Genomic DNA, 21,685 nt, shown 5'->3' with positions numbered 1-21,685 from the left:
AGCCCGAATGAGTTGGAAGCTAGTGAGCGAGGTGAGTAGGTGTAGCACATCCTCGGGTGGCTCTGCTGCGAGAGAAAATGGAAACAACAGAGTTTGCAAGCCCGACAACTATTCCAACTTTGACTTGTCCACGCTTTGGAATTGGACGCCCAGAGAACCTCCTTGGGAAGCTTCTTCCACCATTCATCATGCCACTGGCTCTTGCACCTGCCATTTCTTAAATTTCTGTGTTTTTCTCTGATTTGCTGAAGAAAAGAATGAAGGGTGAGAACTAAGAAGCTCTGAGAAGATGCTTATGCGTTGTTGTGCTGTGAGAGTGTTTGATGTTTTTGGTTATATATAGGACTGAGGTTAAAAAATGTCCCTTGTTTTGAGAAAGAATTACGAGGGTTGCCATCAGTTTTGACGATTTTGACCTTGTCTTGCTGCGGTCTTTTCTTGCTGCTGTACAGCCTGTACTGTTGGGCTATGGACAGACACGACAGAAACAGTGGTACGGGCAGCGCGGATCTTCTCGTCTCGGTCCAAACTATATTTCCAAACACAACATCAATAATATGATTTTATACTTGAAAAAACTTCGATACGTTTAATGGATTAATTATATAATTAGTTCCTTAATTATATTTTAAGATTTAATTTGATTCTTTAATTATGAAAAATTTTAATTTGATTTTTTAATTATTTAAAATTAAATAATTATATCATTTTCATTAAATCCATTGATTATTTAATGAAAATTAATATTTTTTTATATGCTATAAACACAACTTATGTCAAATGTAATTTTTAAATTAGTTGCTTGACAATCAATCGATATAAAAGTGTGTCCTGAAGCTCCTCAAGCTTTAATCAAACTGAGATTTTTACATCAATGGTCAAATAATTGATTAAAAATGCAACGTTTTATATCAATTGTATTAACAAACCAATATTAACATATATGATAAAAAGAGTATAATTATTTTATTTTAAATAATTTAGGATCAAATTAAACTTTAAAATATAATTAATTAACTAATTGTATAATTAAATCTAAGTTTAATAGTTAATTTAAAATGGAATGAGAGAAAAATTAATGTCAAATAAGTAAGAGTCTACCTGAGTCGAATATGGCTAAGTTTTCACCCAAACTAATCAAAATATTTTGTACATTTTTCTTATTTAACTTGAACCAATTCGATTAATAATAGGTTGAATTGGATTGCTTTAAAAAATTAAAATTGTCTAAAAATTATAAAATAATAATAATTATTAAATAATACAAAGATATATGCACAATAACTAAAAAAATAAATATTACATCAATTTAATTTTTTGAATTGAAAAATAAATAACTATTTCTTTAAAATAATTTAGATCTCGCTCATAACTAAGATAATATTGATATCTATTTTTAATATTTACAAATAAAAAAAAAACTCAATAATCAAGAGAGAGTAAAAGAGTAACGAAATGGGCAGCAACGCAAATTTCACGTTTGGTGTCTTTAAGATGAGCTGATACACATGGCAGGACTAGCAAGGGGACCCCTCGCTGTCCCTTAGATAATGATCAATTGGTCCCATCATTTACCTTAAATTGGATTGGATTCACACAAGTGCTACTATTATCTTAAAACGTTACTTTGTCTATAGACATTTTCCATCGCTTGTGGATGCATGAAATCGATTGGTAATGGTCCCATGTAGAGATACCTTGCCCGTTTCACAAGTTCCACAGGGAAAAGGAGATTGTCAAGTTCAACTTTGGAGGGCATTAAAATCGCGTTGGGTTATGTGCTTCTTTCGACATTTGAAGGAACAATCATGACTCCTACACTCGTCAGCAACCAAGGAATCATTTCAATTAGAGCATAAAACACACATTGCATCTTGCACTTTAGAATGTCGTCGAGACATTATTTATACGTATAAAACATGATAATTCCAGAAAAGTGAACCATATATCTTGATTTTATGGAAAGCTTTGCAAATTGTTACTTATTTATATAAAAAAATATAATTTTTAATATTTCATATAAAAAAGTGTAAAAGAATTAAAGGTGCAAACTATGATGTTAAACATGGATTATATGTATAATTAAGGAGCGTTAGTAATACTCTTTTTGACACTCTCTTAGATATTTTTTGTGATTAGTTAAAATTTATTAAAAATCACTAATTTTAAAAAGGTTTTGTTTCTCTCTCTAGAATTTATTAAAAATGACTGATTTTCAATAAATTATGATTAATCAGAGAAAAATATTCAAAAGTGAGTGTCACTAATATTACTCTTATATATATCAACCCTAAAATTCAGTCAATACATGAACTGAAGGACTACTCACGAATTGCAAGCAAGAAAATGATGTCAAAAAATAAATTAACTCATGAGATCGAGAAAGTAATCCATATGGTGTGATAGTGATGGTAAAGCACTACGGAAACTTGGAAATATATTAATATAAGAAATAACAATTAGTGTCCTTAAGATATTAGTTAAGAAATAAAAAATTATTAAAATATAAAAAATTATGTTATTTATAATTTTTTATGGTCACATATGATGTTTATACTAATATCTTAAGAACACGCGTTAATAAAACCCTAATAATATACTATCACACAAGTTTAGGATAGGTCTTGAGAAACAAGTCTTATATAGATAGGATCTAATATTTATAGCCTTTATTTTTATAGTTAGTTGAGAAATTAACAAATACTATTGCTGTTTTATGCCATGTCGCATAATGCATATTATTCACGTGGAGAATCTAATTGATATTGGTTATTTTATCGGGCGTCTACAAACCTTCCAATGACAGTTCCACTACCTTATTCTTATCCTGGTTAATGACTAATTAATGCTTTATGCTGCTTCTGAAAGCCATGTCTTTGATTTGACAACCAAACGTAGCGACACAAAGGGTACAGGTTCAGTGTTGGACTGTTAGTCAATTAATCAATTCGATTATTGTTTGTCTAAGCAATTAATAGGAAATAAGTGTGCAAGCCTTAGTTAGTTAATACATTCTCTTAATTAGACGTCACTCTCTTAAACATTGCATATAGGCATGTTTTGTGGACTAAGTACTGTATTATACAGCCATCTGGTTATTGTACAGTTGATTATTCCTTCTGTTTTTTTTTCTTTCAAAATTTTAAAATAAAACTTTGTGTTTCTATGATTATTATTTAAAATTTTAAAATGATAGTAATTATTGTATATTTAATTATATTATATAATTTTTAAATATTTTATACATTTATAACAATTAAGTAAAATAAAAATAAAAATACAAGCCATATTAAGAAACTATGACTAGTTTTAATATAAATAAAGATATTAGTTTCATTCTTTATCAATCTAGGTGTACTATCTTCCATATTTTTAATATTCTTTTTTTTTTTTGTAAATCAGTTTCAAAGATGTAAAATCAGTGGATACAAGATATAATAAGTGGGTATTTTTTATATTAATTTCAGAACTAATGTACAAAGTTGCTTTTTAGATAATTTTAGATCGATCTATTGAATAAGTTGAATTAAAAGATTTCAAACACAAATTATATACTTGTTGATTGTGAAATTTGCTTGAAGATTTTACGTGGTTTCAAATTACACTTCAACTTGAAGTTTTAATGTCTTTTTCAATATGTTTGATTCTAAACAAGGGTACTGAGATATTTATAATCAAATTTTACGTTGTGTTCTAATAAGACAGTAGCATTTAACTTCCAGTCGATCGAAATGGACAACCCAAGTGCATTTTCTAACATTTAAAAATTTTCTAAGTTGATACCAATAATACATAAGAAAATAATTACAAAATTTAGATTAAACACATAAGTTAGTTCTTTTATATGTCAGGAATTCTCAATTTAGTATCTATACATAAAAAAATATTAAATTAGTCCCCAAACATATAAATATTATCGGTTTGGTCTCTAATGTCATAATGTTCTGTCTAATGATCCCAAATTGACTATTAATCCAATAATCCCTTACATATTCATAATTTATTCTTAATTTGATCTCTTCATACATACATGTATGTACCTAACACATTTTCATCTGTATGTACCTAACACATTCTCATCTTGGTCCTTATACTCAAAGGACTTGTATAAAGACTAAATTATGTGTTTAACCAAAACATATAAATACTCTTTGAGTTATAATAATTTTAAACATGGAATGTATAACTTTGTAAAAATCTTGTAACTTCATTTAATAAATTATAGTGGTATCTTTCTTCTATTTTTTTAGGGACATCTTCGTAATAAATCTAACTTTATTTAATCAATTCTTGTGCCTTTCTTCATGATTAGTGTAAAAACTAAAAAGACGCACAGTAATAATCCACATCGGTAGGTTTATGCTAACAGAAAGTTCGTTTGTCGAAATATGTGAATTGTAAGCTGTAGCTTGACCATGGTGAAGAAGGCCCAAATCGTACTGGGCTTATTTTGAATCTTGATAAAAAAAAAACATTAACGCCGTTGTTCTCCAACAAAAATAAAGTCTGCTTGTTCTTTCCTATATTATTTTACTTCGAATTATGAATTCATTGCTAAGTTGAAACATATTATGTGATTGCAGAGTTTTGGATATAAAAAAAACTTTTGTTTTACACCAAAAATAAAATTCCTTCCGTTATGCATATGTTCATTTTACCCAATTTCGCAACAATGTACACTAAGAGAATGAGAAAAATTATTTTGTTCTATGCTTGGAAATGTAAATTGTATGTAAATGATAAAATTATCTTACAAAAAGTGACAATAACGGTAAGGATTATGCTATTGCTAGCACTAGTGATGTGGGGATACTCACAATGAAGCAATAATAATGATGGTTATACATAGGATTGATTTAAGAGTAAAATAATTAAAATCTAAAATTTAAATTTTAGGTCTATTAATAAAAAAATCATTATGTTTTTAAAGCAAAAAAAGCTAAAATGTTGGTAAAAAAGTTTTAACATATAATTCTTATTTAAAGAAAAAAATTCAAAATTTATTTTAAACCTCACCTACTATCAAATTAACCTTATAATACACAATACACGAATGATAACAATGATAATTGTGATAATAGTAACAATGATAACCAACACTATCATTATCAATGATGCAATGGTGATGATAGTAGAAATGATAATGATAATGATTGTGATAACTGTAATATTAATTGTAGCAACAATGGTGTGATAATGTTAGAAATGATACTACTGATCATAACTATGATAATAGTTGTAATAGTGTGGTGACAATAGCAACAATGATGGTAGAGTGTGTGGTGAGTGATAATAATGATGATAACAATGACAATTAATGATAATGATGATCATAATAATAGTAAAGATAACATAGATTGTGATAATGATAATAATGACAATAATAGTGACAAAGATAATAACAATAACAACAATTTGTGACAATGTTAGTAACCATGAAACAAACAAGTTATCATTTATGAGATTAGTGATGGAGATTTTTTTTTCAATCTTATCTTTTCATTTAGGAAACTTTTGTACTAACAAACATGATAAGGGAAGAAAATAGAATAAATGTATTGTATTTTATTGATTCACCAATTAATAATAGATTAAAATAAAAATTAATAACTTAAACTTATTGGAATACAAGTGTAAGGTAAAGTCTCATATCATGAATGAGAATATTGAATACCATATAAGTGAAAGAAATACCTATAAACTTGAGTTTAAATGTTTTGGATTCAAGTGTGGTGTCAAATTCACTTATGTGATTGTTCATGGCTCATTAATGTAAATCTCCTTGGTGTTTACCCTTATTGGTTGCACAAGAATTAGTATCAAAGTCGATGGATCGACTTGCTGATCGACTCAGACGAATAAGATCACAACGGTAGATCCTAGGCTTGAGGATTCCTTGTATTGAAAGTCTTCTTGACAATGGATTTAGGCAGCGTGTCTCGTGGGTGGAGCACCTATACAAGTATTTAGAACATGTGAGCTCTAATGACCACCATGAAAATACTCTTGAATGAAAATGACTTTTGCTCAAGGGAGAGACTACCATTTGAATGAAACTCACGCTTGACGGAAAGATTGTTGGAGTAAAAGTGTGAGGTAAAGTTTCATATCATGTAAGAATGAGAAGATTGAATACCATATGAGTGAAGAAAAAACCCATAAACTTGAGTCTAAAGATTTTGGATTAAAATGTGACATCAAGTTCACTTCTACAGCTGTTCATGACCCATTGATATAAATCTCTTCATTATTTATCCCCTCGGTTGCACAAAATAACCTATTATAATTTTTTAATCCTAGCCCTCAAGGAAGTCTTCAAGGGTTTAACCTTAGATTACTTCATCCTGATTTTAGTCATCCATACCATTTGCAAGACTATGAAGTACTAGTAACACTTATAAACTCAAGCATTAATGATAAGTCTATATTAATTTAGAGGGGTGAAAGTGTAACACCCACGTTAGTTTTTAAAAAAATTCCTTCTTTTTTTCTTTAACCAAACAAAAATCAGGTACTATTTGAAAGTTTCTCGAATCTTCGTAAGCAAACTTAACTAGGATCTTGTATAAATGTAAGTTCCTTACCAATCCTAATGCTTATTCTGTCTTCACGACAAGCGACTCAAAGCCAACATTATTGGTGGTTACTTGGTTGAGATTCTTTCCAAAGACCATTCCTCCATACCCATACTGTTGAACAACTAGCAAAGATGAGCGCGAACCAAAATCATTTGATGCCAAAATATCCCCTATAACTCCTAGTTCTGGACAATCACACCATTTTAACAAATTTGAGAAGACCCGAGAATTCCTACAATTCCCTTGTCCAACTATGTATAAATCACAACCATTTTTTTCTAGCTCATTAAGGATTGCGGGGATATCTTCATCAGCATGGGCATCAATCTCTGAGAAGGTTATAGAATCATCATTGTTCACTGCCGTAAGTCTAAATGAACTTATATACTCGTCATCTAACTCTTTCTGCTTCTCACTATCCACTACAGTAGATAATATTCCTTGTGCTTCAGCTTCAATTGAAGTATCTACTTCTGTTGCTTCATCAAACAAAATAATTCGAACCACTGATAGGTGAATTCCTGGATGTCCTGCCATCCTCCACGCAATAGCCAAAGCTTCACGGTCATCAGGTCCCCCAACAAAGGGCATAAGAATACGAAGGTTCATTTTGGGAATTGACCCAAAATCACGATCAACAAAGATTCCCACAGAGCAAGGTGCATGTTGCATTACATTTTGGTTTATATCTTTGTATACAACACTGGTTACTTCAAGCGCACCTTCTGAACTTAATTGTTTGTGGAATGGAAGGAGGATTAAGCTTGTGCGTTTCTCATTTGCAGAGTTGTGTATGTCCTCATGAATGGTTGCATAGGCTGACACCACATTTAAGGTCTCAAGTCTGACAGCGTCATGTGCCTCTCCAAATGCATCAAAGGCATTGGCAATGCTTTGTAACTCTGCCTCTGATTTGGTGAGATTTTGTACTCCGGGTTGGCTACTAGGCTTCTCCATATGTGCAGCAAGAAGGGCAACAGCACGTCCAGTAAGTTCAGTAAGGTACAGGGCAAAAACGTGTATAGGGGAAAGTCTGGTGGCATTAAAAGATTCGATTATGCTGATCATGCCTGTGGCTTGGCGAGTATTGTGGACACATGCTTGAATTCGAAGCTCTGCATCAAGTCTTAGTTTTTGTATAGTCTTTAGTTTGTTCTGCTCAAATCTCTTTCTTGGTTTGTAGATGGCGTTGATGATAGGAGACACTACTACAGTCATTAAAAGAACAGCAGAAGTAATAACGGCATAGGTTGGTATAGAAACAATCTGCAATAACACATCATGAAAAGTTATAGATTAAACTGCAATGGTATGAGTAATTAAGTACAATGTTTCAAATAGATCAATACCGCTCGATCCCAAGCAATGTTTAGCATTATTAGTGCCATGGCGCCCTTCGTATTCAGAAGCAAGCCTAAAGCTAAACCATCTCGAGTGCGCATACCAAAGAAGAAAGTGGCAAATAAAGTGCTTAAAATTTTTGGAACACACAACAAGAGTACAATCAGCAGTGTTAAGGGCCAATGGGCCTGGTAAAAAATGCTGGTCAACATAAGTCTCATTCCATTGCCACTAAAGAAGAGCGGTGCTAGAAACCCACAAGCAAAATCATCAGAAATTGACATGATAAACTCAGCAAATCTCCCATGAGGCAAAATTAATCCGTATACAAAAGCCCCAACAATGCCATGTGTGCCTAGAATATCTGTAATGTATGAACAAGCTAAAACCCCCATAAGCACAAAGAGTGACTGCTTATCATCCAACTCCTCCTTGTCTGTCTTGCGATCAATAAGTCGGAGAAAGATGGGACGTAACACAAAGATGCAGACAACAATGAATAATATAGTGCTTAACACCGAGTAGACAGCTATTTTACCATTAATTGAAAATGGAACCAGTAAAGTGAAAAGAATCCAACCATAGGTTTCACTGATCATGGCTGCTGTTAAGGCGGCTTTGCCAAGACCAGTATAAAGGAGTTTGAGCTCAGAAAGTGTGTGAGCTACGACAGGAAAACCTGTAACAGTAAGAACTAAAGTCCAAAGTAAATAAGCATTACTTGTACTTTCTTCAAGCTGATTTGCCGCCTTATTGTCGTAAAATTTTCGATGTAGAGCATACAAGCCTGGTGCCATCACCATGGGAAAGATGATCCCGGCAGCCGCGATGCTTGCAGGCTTCTTTTTTACTTGTAGAATGGTATCTAAGTTCACTTCCAAACCACTGAGGAATGCATAGTAGATCAGGCCAATGTGTGAAAGGACTTCGACATTAAGAACCCCATTTACAGGAAATATGAACTCAAAAATTGCTGTATATCTCCCAAGTAACGGTGGAGTTAGTAGGAAACCAACCTACGTAATTAAATTTAGAATACCCACAAATTATATTATAGGAATGATAGGTGAGAAACTTTTACAGTAATTTTTCATGATTAAATAACTTACAGAGATTTGTGAAATAAGACGAGGTTGATGGAGAGGTTTATAGATAAAGAAGAAAAGACGAGACAATGCAACAGTGAAGACAATTTGAAAGGCGAGAATAGGGAGCTCCGATTTTAGGACGTTATCAGTTTGCCAGATTCGACTAGGATTAAGCACAGATACCTCATAACATGCCGGTATTGTGTTCGCCATAGTTCCTTTGATATTTGTATCTGATTCGTAACTTTAAAATTTTCTTCTGTTATATATAGTGGTTTCTTCTTTAAAACCGTTTTCAGTTGTGACGAATAAGACCCGAGATTAAAATGTTGTTTTGTTTGTATGTATGTATGATAACAAACATTCCAAATATAGGAGCAGACAAGTGTCGACTATACGTGTCTATAAGGTGGCACTTAACTTATAGATAGTTGTAATTTCCTATTACTAGCATATGTTTGCTACATAATATATTCACCCCTATTCTAAAGGAACAATGCCAGATTCGCACTAACAATTTTTTACCTTTTTCCAACTCATTTTATTTAACTCATTACTCCTGGTGCAATTGACATTTGTCGATCCAATATCTTTGGTGTTTCTACCTTTGAAGGATATCTTTTTCTTGTTCTCGTTCGGTCATATTTCTATTTCTTAAGTTTGTGATGACATTGATGACGTAACTAATTAAAAAGTATATGTCATAATAATAACTATTATTTTACTTATAAGAAAATTATTTTTTTTATCACATCATACATTAATCATATTTATATTTATCTTTTTTTTTTATCTCCATCTAATTATCAATTAATATCAAGGTGTTCGTATAACATGGATAAGGGTGAATATACCGGTTCAGATCCGTGGGTCGATCTGTCAAGCTTACAAACTTGACAGATTCAAACATTTTTTTATAAATTCTTATAATTATAATCAATACTTGAGCCTGGCCCGTTAAATTTGTAGACCTAACAAATTTTATCCGCGAGCTCATGGGTAACTCGTATAAAAGAAAATTAATTTTAAAATAAAATTATACAAATTGAATATTTGGATTGAGGATTGAGACTTCAGAGGCTTCCTTTTCAAACTCTCACTCAGTCACATGCCTCTCATTCCTCGACCTTCACTTGGCCGCACTTCTCATTCCCTGGTCCTCACTCTTCCACGTTATCATCTCATATCTAAAAGTATCTAAAATTGCTCTCATTAATTTCTTGAAAAATTATTTCAAGGTTACTACACTAGATTGTGTGGGTTATTATTTTTTATAAGGTTTTGTAAGGTTGGAAGAGTAGTTCAAGTATTAACATAAGAATAAACATTTTATTACCTTCGCCTTAATATAATTGTCCTATAAAATGAGAATAAATATTTTACTACCTTCCCCTCAACATAATTGTCCTGGAAGAATTTTATTTTTTGTCCCAATATAGTGTGTTTGGATCTCTGTTGAGTTCATTATAACACAAAATACGAGACAAAAACAAAGAAGGTGATACTTTAACAGAGACTGACCAAAACAAAAGAGGCTACCTACCATCCAAATCAGACTCTATAAATTTTCATTTTAATTTTTCAAACTTTTCTATCCAAAACTTTTTTTATCCATCAGATATTATTTTTCTCTTCCTTGAAGATGGTAACACCGATAGAGTAATTCCTTTTTTTAATCCCCCAGACATTTTTTTTTCTGTCAGATAACAAAGTTATTAATGGAAAAATGTACCAAAAACTCTAATCTGCACCCTAATCCTAATTTTCTTCCTAACATCCACGTGAATGGTGACAGGGTTTGTTGAATAGTTTTCTCGTATCTGTATTTGGAAAGTGGGAGAATAGATATAAGAAGTTTCTTGTCGAGGAGGGGATGAACATATCAAAGCGTATATGTTTCTTGTTTTGACTGGGGGTTGCAAAAAGGCGAGTCCTTGCATTGTATTTAGTGTTCTCAATGTTACACATATGAATTCATAAAACATAGTAATGTCACCGTTGCTTTTTTAAGAAAAAAACTAAAATACAATTTTTGTCTTCATGAAAGTCTTTTAAAAATATTTTGAAAGTCATTACATTCTTTATATATAATCTTTTAAAATTTACATTATTTTTTTATATAAAAAAATCATTTAAAATCTTAATTGAATTGGTCTGATGTAAGCCAATGATTAATTTTTTTCAACAATTAAATGAACATTATATATTTCATTCTATATTTAACTGCATTTTGATTATTTATATTTCAAATTGAAATAATTTTTAAAATATATCACATTTAGCTATTTACAAAAATAAAATTTTATATTAAATATTTCTATTATATAAATGCCATATTAAAATATTTGTGTACGTTCGTCTTTTTTATATTTAATCGTTTCTTTTTAATTAATAATAGTCATTCAAATTTTAGACTGATTCCAATCAATGATTTAAATTATTTTAATAAATAAATTAATATTATATTTAATTACATATTTAATTCCACTATGATTATTTTCATCTTAGAATAAATTATTTTCAGAAAATATATAATATAATAAAATATTTTCGTAAACAATCGTATGACTTAAATTGATATACCATTTTAAATTAACAGTCCATTAAATTTTGAACTCATGTCAATCAGTATTTTAAATTTTTTCTTTATTGAATGAACATTATATATTTTAATTTTATATTTAATTATATTTTGGTTACATCAGGTTATTTTAATATTATAAATTTCACAAATTCTTTCACATATAATTATTTATGTTCAATCCTTTTTTAAGAAAGACAAAGACAATAATTTCGTATCTTGAAATGTTCAAATAATAATTTTGAAATTAAATTATAACAATTTTAATAAAATATTCTTAATAACTTTAAAAGATCGCGTCTTAAATTTGATTCAGCCCTTTGTTTCTACATTAATCTGTCATTGATTGGAAAGCGCAAAAACTCTTGGAGAGTGAGTTAACATAAGTGGACATTGTAAGACTAATAACAGCCTTTAGGCCGCGAAATCAACCATTGTTAAGTAACCAAAATTCAATGCAATGCTATGGAAAATTACTTAAAAGGTTAGTTCTAGCAGCAGATAAAAATTGAAAAATTAGTTTAATAAATGGTAAGTACGTGATAAAATTAATTTTTAAAATAATTGAAATATGTAAAATAATAATAAAATAATAAAATTATTATTTATTTTAAAAAATAATCAAAATTTGATAAATATTTTAAAAATAAAACAATAAAATATAAAAAATTAGAAATTAGTGTTTTAAAAAAAGTTACTTCAATTAGATTTCAAAAAATATAACAAGTTACTATTTTCTTTTTAAAAAAATCATTTACTTAACAATCAAATAGATTTTCCGGATAATAAAAAATATTGAAAACTAATTGAAATATTTTGTAAAAACAAAGTAATTATCTATTTATTTTGAAAAAAAGAAAAAATAATACTGGAAAGTAGAAGATGGACAAATATAAGTCAAGTAATAATTAAATTTACAATGTTTTTATCTATCGCAGACCAGAGAAGAAAACTTAGTGAAAGAAGAAACATAACTATTATGTCCTCCATCCTCTTGCCCATCTCAAATTAGTTAATGCTGTAAGAAAAATGAACCATGAACTAACTGCAAACCAAACCATACTATGGACGATCTCAACACCAAAGTGAAAGTGGTGTAGATGTTATATCCTACTGCAATGTGTTGATTATTCAAAACATCGTACTGTAACAAACCTGTGAAAACAAAAAATAAAGTTTCTTTTAAAAAATACAACAATACCAAACAAGCTATAATTATTTACCAAAGACTAGAAGCATAATATTTATGGTATGTTTCAAAAAATGATAAAATTAAAACAATGCAATTAACAATTAAAAGTCTAAAATATACCATTTTATTAGGCAATTACTCGTATAAAAAAGCAAATTGGAATTAACTTGATTTAGTTCAGGTAATTTAAGAACTACAAAGCATAGTAAGTGTATAGATGGAAGGGAATGTACATAAATCTTGAGATTTACCAAAATATGAAAGTGCAAATCACATTGTTAAAAATTGAAATGAGAAGCAATGCATACACTAAACTTATGCAGCTCAATGCTCATGCCACTTCACAGCGTCATCTGTAACTATAATCTTGTGACTTCTACACCAAGGATTAGTTGAACAAGCTATAAACTTAAAACGCTGGCACATCTCCTGCAAGCATATATATTGTTTTAATAATTTATAATAATTTAAAAGTATGACAAGAGAATTTCCCTTTCATATTTAGTTGTGAAATGTAACTAGGGGGTTAGGGATAGAACAAGAAAAACTTGTTTAAGAGACGAAAAGTTTCGATATTCTCAAATTCTATATAAAATGTCATACATCTTTACTGGCTTGGAACTTCATGATTCTGTAAGGACTATCAAATTCAATAAAAAAGTATAAAAAGATTATAGTTATAAGTATATTTTACATACAATCAAATGTTGCCCAACTTGAAGGAGGCATGGTTGAGAAGTTCTGGTTATCATCATAGATGCAAAGCAAGTTGAAAATGTCACCAGTGCCATTGCTCTTTCCTGTGGACTTGTCAAAATCAACTGATGAGGATGGCCTTTTTAATGGAGGTGAATTCTTCTTTTGCGTGTCTATAAAAGTAAAACCCTGAATTGCAGAGATACACTTAAAAAACATATCCTCTTTGTTTTCAAGATATAGTAAATCTTGGAATGCAAGCAAAAATTCAGTCAGAGAAAACATGGCAAAAAGAGATATAAGTTAGAAAATGAAGGGAAAAATGAAAAGATGATAAAGTGATATTGACCATCTATTTCTATTTGACATTTCATGTTGCCTCTTATCCCTGATTTCCCACAGACTCCTTCCCTAATTTGTTGGAAATTGTAAAAGAAACATTGAGTTCTCAACGAGTTTTTCTCGTATGACTTTCAAACCCTTCAAGAAACCCCCTATTCTTTGAGAAGAAGTAATCTTAACTCCCTTTAAACCTGAAAATCCCTTTGATCTAAAAACAATTGGCATCCTCCAGTATTATACTTGGAGCATTCCTTCCCTTAACAATTAAAAGTCAACATCTCAAGAGACTTCTAACAACTTTAAAACAAGCATCAAGTTTGGAAGTTTTCACATGACATTACATCTTTTCACGAAGTCCTCCCAAGAAAAAAGTCCTTATATATATAATGAATTGAGATTGTTAGGAAACAAGAAAAATTAGGAGGTCAAATTTGTTAATATATGCATACATAGAACGTTAATACTGTCAAATACTCGTGATTTATACTCGATATCGCTTATCATCGTCGTTATTTTGGAGTGGCTACACATGTGCCCAGGGTTAGTAGCTAGTTAAGTGGAGCGTTGACACTAATTGATCCAGTGAACATGCATGGCCGCAATTAAAATCCGAAAAGACATTATAAATGGTTCAGAAAACTTTATGAATAACATGGTTACCCCACGAGATCTTGTTATTGGAGGTAGAATTTGTGCCACGTGGTTAGCAAGAATACTTTCTTCAAGAGAAAGTCTCCTGTTGTTCTTCAGAATACCACTCCTAGCCCCTCCATTTTGTGACTCATCAAAGTTATAGATTATTTCACCTGTCCTTGAAGTTGATTGCAGTTCTTCTTTTGAAGCCCATCTTTTCTCCACATACCTAAAAGATCTTAAGCAAGTTAAGTACATTCGTAAATTGAAAAGTTGATGAAAAATATCTTTTAGTTTCAAACAAAAACAATGTCTTAAAGAAAAAGTCCATCATAAGTTTACTTGTCACGGATAAACTTCTCAATTCCCAATTTACTTCTATCAAAATTTGGTGGAATTTTTTCCTCCCAGTGCTTATTTGACTTCTCATTACCCATTACTGCGTAAAACATTAAAATCGAGAGATCAGTTCAATAGTCGATATGTGCAACCAAGGTAAATAAAAAAAAGGCAAATTGTTGAGATACTAGAAATAATTATTTTCTGAGTGCTAACAAAACTCTATTATGACACCTATCATTAATACTTATCATTTTCAATAAATTTCAGTTAATTATAAAAAAAGTGTTGGAAGGAAAATGTTAAAAATAATCTTATTAAACTCATATCAAATAAGTGAGTCTTACCAATACTTATGATTTTCAATAATGTTATTACACTAATTGACTCCCATGACTCATCATATATTAAAAAATTCAATAATCCATGACCTTTAAACTTGTATACTTCAAAAAAATATCATAAAAAATAACAATTTAAAAAATGAACTTGTTATGATACTAACAATCTACAAATTAAATCCCCTGTAGAAGGTGTCATAAGATTTTAAGTTTAACATAATTTAGCATATTTAGAAACATAGTAAAAATTTTGAGCATTTTTTTTAAAATTCAACATACACAATTTTAAGTTAGAATTTAAAGTATTTTAGTATCATCTATTTATTAAAATTATCATTGTTTTGTTGGCAAACATATCTTATAAGTAGAAAATTATATAAAAGCAAATTCAATGAAGTCAATAAACTTGTGCAAACCCTAATTGTGCTTAGTCAAACATATCTCATTACCCATTACTGCGTAAAACATTAAAATCGAGAGATCAGTTCAATAGTCGATATGTGCAACCAAGGTAAATAAAAAAAAGGCAAATTGTTGAGATACTAGAAATAATTATTTTTTATGAGTGCTAACAAAACTCTATTATGACACCTATCATTAAATGATAAGTGAGTCTTACCAATACTTATGATTTTCAATAAATTTCAGTTAATTATAAAAAAAGTGTTGGAAGGAAAATGTTAAAAATAATGTTATTAAACTCATATCAATCATCATTAAATAATAAGTGAATCTTACTAATATTTATGATTTTCAATAATGTTATTACACTAATTGATTCACATCACTCATCATATATTAAAAAATTCAATAATTCATGACCTTTAAACTTATATACTTCAAAAAAATATCATTAAAAACAACAATTTAAAAAATGAACTTGTTATGATACTAACAATCTACAAATCAAATCCCCTGTAGAAGAGGTGTCATAAGATTTTGAGTTTAACATAATTTAGCATATTTAGAAACATAGCAAAAATTGAGCATTTTTTTTTAAATTCAACATACACAATTTTAAGTTAGAATTTAAAGTATTTTAGTATCATCTATTTATTAAAACTATTATTGTTTTGTTATAAACTGACAAACATATCTTATAAGTAGAAAATTATATAAAAGCAAATTTAATGAAGTCAATAAACTTGTGCAAACCCTAATTATGCTTAGTCAAACAAGTAAGTAAATCTATAAGTAACATGATAAGGTATAAATTTAATTTTCTCATATGAGCGAGTTGTTTTGAGTTGTTTTGGTGTAAAAAAAACTCAAAAGTGCATGACCCTTCAGTCATAATGACCTACTGATTTGAGCACCAAACCTGTTGAGTTAGATTGGATCACAGTGAGTCTGTTGCATGGTCGACTGGCTTGGACCAGTTAAGTGTTCAATTCTTGGGCCAACTGATCAAATTGATCAATTTGAATCGAGTATGATAATATTATTAGAAAAAGTATAGTTAGCATTTCTCTATTTTCTATAGTGATATTCTTAGGTTTATAAATATGTCATTTATTTTTTTTATCTATGGAAATTGAACACAATACCACAATTCAGACATCTTCACTTAAGCAACTGAATTAGATTTCTTAACATATATACATCATTTATATATATAAATAGAGTGAGAGTAAAAAAAAGAAATAATAAATTCTAATTGATTTTATAATTAGAGTAGTTAGAAAATTTAAATCATTGTCCTAATTACAATTACTAACAAAGTTTAATTCATCGTTCTAATTACGATAATAAGAAAACTAATAAAGACAACAAATTATAAAAACATACCAATTTTTCTTGTTAAAGATACATGTCTTCTGTGGAAATTAGCTTCTCTTATGTTTAGTTGCTTCTTTCCTTTTCGTATTCAGAAGGTAAAAAAAAAAAAAGTATACGACATATTTTTCTGCCAACCTAATAAAAGAAGCTCACAGATTACCTTGCATTTCTTTTACGAGTGTCACTCACATCTACCCATAATTCTGTAAATATTAATTTTCATTAAGAAAACAAGAAACAAATTATATAGTTTCTTACATTGCATGAAAGAAACTTGATCTGGCAACCATGTATCTAAAGTTGTAGACCGCACCTATATAGTTGCAAAATGAGAAGGCTTCCATCATTATAATTTTACTCATAGAAAAAGAAAAATGTATGTAAACAACATGTATAGCATATTCTGCTTTGCTGTTAAAAAAAGAAAGAAAAAAGAGCATATTCTGCTTTATTGTAAACCTCCATAGAACAGAAATATCGGATATTGCTTAAAGAAAGTTCTTTTATATTACCAATTTGCAACTATTTGTATACAGTCACATAGAGTTACAGATAATACATTTTATTAATATAATATTACCAAAAGTACATAATTAGAAAATTATTTGCAATAATGAAATGAACTCTGCTATCTATACCAAGTTGTTAACGTGATTGACTCACAGATGTGTGTGGCAACTATGGAAGAAAAAAAGGAAAAGCGTAGCTAATAGGTGAACAAGCATAATTCCACCTCTACATCAGATCAGCAGGTCATTCAGTGGTATTTTTGTCGAAAAATCTCAAGCATTTATCATGTCAAAACTTTCTACATAGAAGAGAACTTGATAAACTAAAAGAACGCAATAAACAATTTAAACCTTTGATATATGAACTCCAAGACTTCGGTGAATTCCTGAACATTGCATGCAAATGAAAATCCCTAGGTTCACACTTGCCCATCGTGGTGCCCTGACAATATTTGGGAAATCAAAAATTAAATTTTATAAGATTGCAAAACAACTACTAGGGCTGGAATAAAATATTACAATAATGATGCAATATAAGTGAATATCTCTTCTCGCTTCTACAGGAGAAAGCTCACGACTAAAGTATGAGAAGAACGGATGCAGATTCTCTGCAGTTAAATATGAACTGCACCGGTGCAGTTGTACTTGTATCTAACGGCCCATAAACTTTAATCGTTTTTTTTTATATGCAAAAAGTAATTCAGCACAAGTTGGGTCAATTCAAATCTCCAAAACAGGAACTTTACAGCAAGAAAAAAAATGTACACCCCGTTTCCTTAGTTTCTTACAGGAATCCACCTCTGCTAACATTGGATAAACAAATGAACATTTTAATGGTTAGATTGTGAACTTCACATACTGCAGTTCTGTAGGGATCCCATTCCAAAAAGAACATTATGTAGAAAGAAATAGTTAAACTATTTACAATGCCATCTAGTTAAAAATTGTATTCGATGTGGTTCCAAAAAGAAATGACTTTTCTTTTTGCTTCACAGGGTAAGAAAAATTCTCAAATTTTATTAGATCTTCCATTGCAAATAGAAAAATTCTCAAATTTTATGTAAAATTTTATCGAAATATTTACAATCCCCATAATTGGAGGATGAGAAATAGATGCAAATTGAAAAAAAAAAGGAATGAAAATGTTCAATTTAAATATCCAGATTTACTACAAGAAACAAATGACGCCCATGTGGATAAAATAAAAATGGTAAGAAACATTGGTGGAAAAAAGATAACTTGAAAACCCTACTCAATGATGTATTTTAATTTAAAATGTTAAATATGTTTTAGTTTATAATACTAATGAAATGACTTACCTATAAATGAAGAACAAAAATAGACAACTTTATGTGAAAAATAAAACCTGTGACACCTTTCTTATTTCTATAAATAAGAGATAAAAAGAATACATATCATTTTTTAGAAACTAAAATTAAACATTATCATATTTGTATGAAGCAAAAAATATTTAACCCTTAATTTAAGCGTAATGAACAAAAACATTATTTATAAAATAAAATAATAAGTTCGGAAATGCATATACTTGTTCCGGCAGTCTGCGCATTCCCTGTTCTCAGGCAGCTTAAGAAGTCCTTCTAATATCTGCATAAAGGCACAACATAAGAAACTAACATAATAAAATAAAAACAAGAACAACCTTTATTTCCTAAATTTAATTTAAACTTTTCCCCTTTTTCTGTTTCCTATTGTCCTATATTTATTCTGATCTAATTGGGTTTCAGAGACTATTTAGTGCTTGAATCAAATAACTTTTATAAATACTTCTCTCCTTTAAAGAAGAGGTCCTGAACACCAATTTTGAAGAGTTATCATTATGAGATAATCTTGATAGCCTTCTCAGCATTGACAAATTGTAAATGGCTTGCTCGATTACTTGGAAAAATTGCTAGTTCACAACCTTTAAGTGGAAAATATTTCCAATAATTTACACGAGTGGACTCTTAATACTAACTTTTAGTCGACATGACTGGGAAAGAGAAGATAACTGGGAAATTGTGCGTATGGGCTGCACACTTGAACTCTTACTAATAGATTGACTAGACAAGTGCCCAAGCATCAGCTGTGAGAGTGGCAGCATGAGAATGGTTTTCCTGTGACCATCTTCCACCTATTTGCAATCAAGCCACCAAGATGCAATAGGACTTTGAAACAGTGACAAATTTGGGAAAAGCAGCAATGGCAAGTACAAAAGAGTGATCTGGCTATGTAATCAGCAAGATCTCACGACAAAAGTGACACTAAATGCATTTGACTATAAATGAATCTATTATCAAAGTTTTTTTTTTTTTACTCAGACAAAACATGTAATAGACTTTAATAATTTTATAAAATTAACTTTATCATCATAGATTCGTTTATAGTTTTATTGCCCATAATTAATATTATTAGCTGTATAAATAAAAATATTTTAAATATCACATCAAAAAAGCTAAAATAACACTTATTTTTTACATATACTTATTATGAGACATAAAATTTGAGGTCTCTTAATTCATGGTTGGTTTCTAATTAAAGAATTAATTATGAATTTAGAATTGATTTTAAATAAATTTTAACATATTTAATTTTTTGTTGAAAGAATTTATGAGTTTGAAATAAATTTGAGTAATTTTTGTGTAAGATAAAAAATTTATATAACATTTTACTTTTAATTTAATTTTATAATAAAAAAACCTAAATATAAATCACATTAATTCAAATACAAAATTAATTTAATTTAAAATCAATTTCATTCAAAGACGCAAATGACGCAATTAAGCCAGGAGGCAGGGGAAAAAAGAAAGAAGAAATTCCTTCGACTCAAGTCATAAAAAAAGTTGAGGAAAATGGATCCAATTGTCGAAACTTGATTAGAATAGAGGAACACAAATACATCAAAGAGGCAATGGAAATGAGTGTCACTCCTCCTATTCATGCATGGCTCGAATACAAAAGACAGAGCAACTTAAAAGCGTCAAGCAATAATTATCATAAAAGCATAACTTTGAATTTGATAAAATCTGTTAAAACAGAACCAGCATATGGATTGATGAAACCTTGGCGTGCTTGGCATTGAGCTCCTTGGAGATGGAGGCTTTCCCGTTCATGTTGACGTGACAGTGCAGAGCAAAACAAGAAAGGAAGGAAAATGTTGCGCGTGTGGGTTAGGTTCAGCAACTGAGAAGCAGAAACAAAGAAAACGGTTTTATTAGCCCAAACAAAAGCATTGCTGTCTCAGTTTGGCGTGACTTCCAACTCTACCAACATCATCACTCCCTCTTTCTTTCTCACTTTGACATATCAATTTGGCTGGCATCACCAACGCAAATTAAATCAACTGACAACCCACAACTACTTATTCTTTACCTTTTCACCAAAATATATCAATAACTATCACAATCATTGCGGGCACAATCCGGCAATTATAACTTTTTTTAATTAGTATTGTTAATTCGTAAAACATCATATTCATGCTTTGAGCTTTATTCTTTCTTTTAAATAATCTTTAAAATAATATATATTTTTATTTTAGCTTCTTAATATTTTATTAGTTCCATCGGATTAAAATATATCAATTTTTTGACGTGACACCTTTTCAACAATACATAGAAATTGAAAACAAAAATTTAAGTATATAATTGATCAAATATAAAAAAAATTATTTAAAGACCTAAAAAACAAAAATCAATAGTTTTTATAATAAATTTTAGACCCATATACATATAAAATATTTTATATGAGAATGATTCTTTTACGTGTGTAAAAACGATGAGAAAATTCATTATTATCTATTGAACTAAAATAAAAGTTAAAATTAAAATATTTTAAATTCAAATTAAAATTTTGTTTGATTATAAAATATTTATATCAAAAAATTAAATATTCTAAAAATTTACATCAAGATTATCACTGTTATTATTATCGTGATTGTCGTCATTGTCATCAAGATTATCATTTACATCAAGATGTAAATGATAATTTATGTTGTTAAGTATCTTTACCGTGACTATCATTTACATTAAGATTATCATTGTCATCCTTATTATGATTATAGTCGTTGTCACTCACATAATTTTACTTTTGTGTTTTGTTACTCTTGTTGTCACCACCACCAACAATCATAGTTATGGGTGATTGCAATGACAATTATGTTAGTTATGACAGAAACAATCATGAAGCGGTGATAGGATTGATATTGATGATTCTCATATTCTCCCATAAGATGAATGATTAATTTCAACCATTATATTAAAATTAAATTTT

At 29.6% G+C, this 21,685-nt stretch overlaps 2 protein-coding genes across 3 annotated transcripts; both read right to left on the bottom strand.

The window, feature by feature from the left end:
• Positions 1-6,526: 6,526 nt before the first annotated feature.
• LOC114424746 (cation/H(+) antiporter 15-like) lies at positions 6,527-9,220 on the bottom strand. The gene is made up of 3 exons (XM_028391581.1): positions 9,029-9,220; positions 7,928-8,935; positions 6,527-7,844 (listed from the first exon to the last, which is right to left on the bottom strand). The coding sequence occupies exons 1-3, from the start codon at positions 9,218-9,220 to the stop codon at positions 6,597-6,599; spliced, it is 2,448 nt and encodes an 815-aa protein (XP_028247382.1). The 3' UTR covers positions 6,527-6,596.
• A 3,242-nt stretch (positions 9,221-12,462) lies between these two features.
• On the bottom strand, positions 12,463-20,745 carry LOC114424547 (probable ADP-ribosylation factor GTPase-activating protein AGD15). 2 transcript variants are annotated; one of them, XM_028391403.1, is made up of 10 exons: positions 20,479-20,745; positions 19,395-19,550; positions 18,966-19,024; positions 17,771-17,861; positions 17,169-17,223; positions 14,794-14,890; positions 14,479-14,680; positions 13,479-13,665; positions 13,089-13,209; positions 12,463-12,743 (listed from the first exon to the last, which is right to left on the bottom strand). In XM_028391403.1, coding segments are annotated over exons 1-9 (900 nt in total). In that variant the 5' UTR covers positions 20,530-20,745; the 3' UTR covers positions 12,463-12,743; positions 13,089-13,207. The 2 variants fall into 2 exon arrangements, with proteins under 2 accessions (XP_028247204.1, XP_028247205.1); XM_028391404.1 differs by lacking the exon at positions 19,395-19,550 and having other exon boundaries at positions 20,479-20,744.
• Between the last annotated feature and the right edge of the window lie 940 nt (positions 20,746-21,685).

This window comes from Glycine soja, chromosome 8 (genome assembly GCF_004193775.1).
Source record: "Glycine soja cultivar W05 chromosome 8, ASM419377v2, whole genome shotgun sequence".
Taxonomy (NCBI): domain Eukaryota; kingdom Viridiplantae; phylum Streptophyta; class Magnoliopsida; order Fabales; family Fabaceae; genus Glycine; species Glycine soja.
The sequence above is the reverse complement of the archived record's forward strand: the minus strand, read 5'-3'. Positions and strand labels throughout refer to the sequence as shown.

Bases quoted from the DNA above. Each gene is read 5' to 3' on its own strand.
- LOC114424746 (XM_028391581.1), bottom strand. From the start codon at position 9,220: ATGGCGAACACAATACCGGCATGTTATGAGGTATCTGTGCTTAATCCT. The intron at 8,936-9,028 runs GTAAGTTATTTA...TTAATTACGTAG, and splicing joins GTCTTATTTCACAAATCTCT to GTTGGTTTCCTACTAACTCC. The intron at 7,845-7,927 runs GTATTGATCTAT...GTGTTATTGCAG, and splicing joins ACATTGCTTGGGATCGAGCG to ATTGTTTCTATACCAACCTA.
- LOC114424547 (XM_028391403.1), bottom strand. From the start codon at position 20,529: ATGAACGGGAAAGCCTCCATCTCCAAGGAGCTCAATGCCAAGCACGCC. The intron at 19,551-20,478 runs GTTTCATCAATC...GATTGCAAATAG, and splicing joins TCAATGCCAAGCACGCCAAG to GTGGAAGATGGTCACAGGAA. The intron at 19,025-19,394 runs GTTAGTATTAAG...GCCTTTATGCAG, and splicing joins CCCAGTCATGTCGACTAAAA to ATATTAGAAGGACTTCTTAA.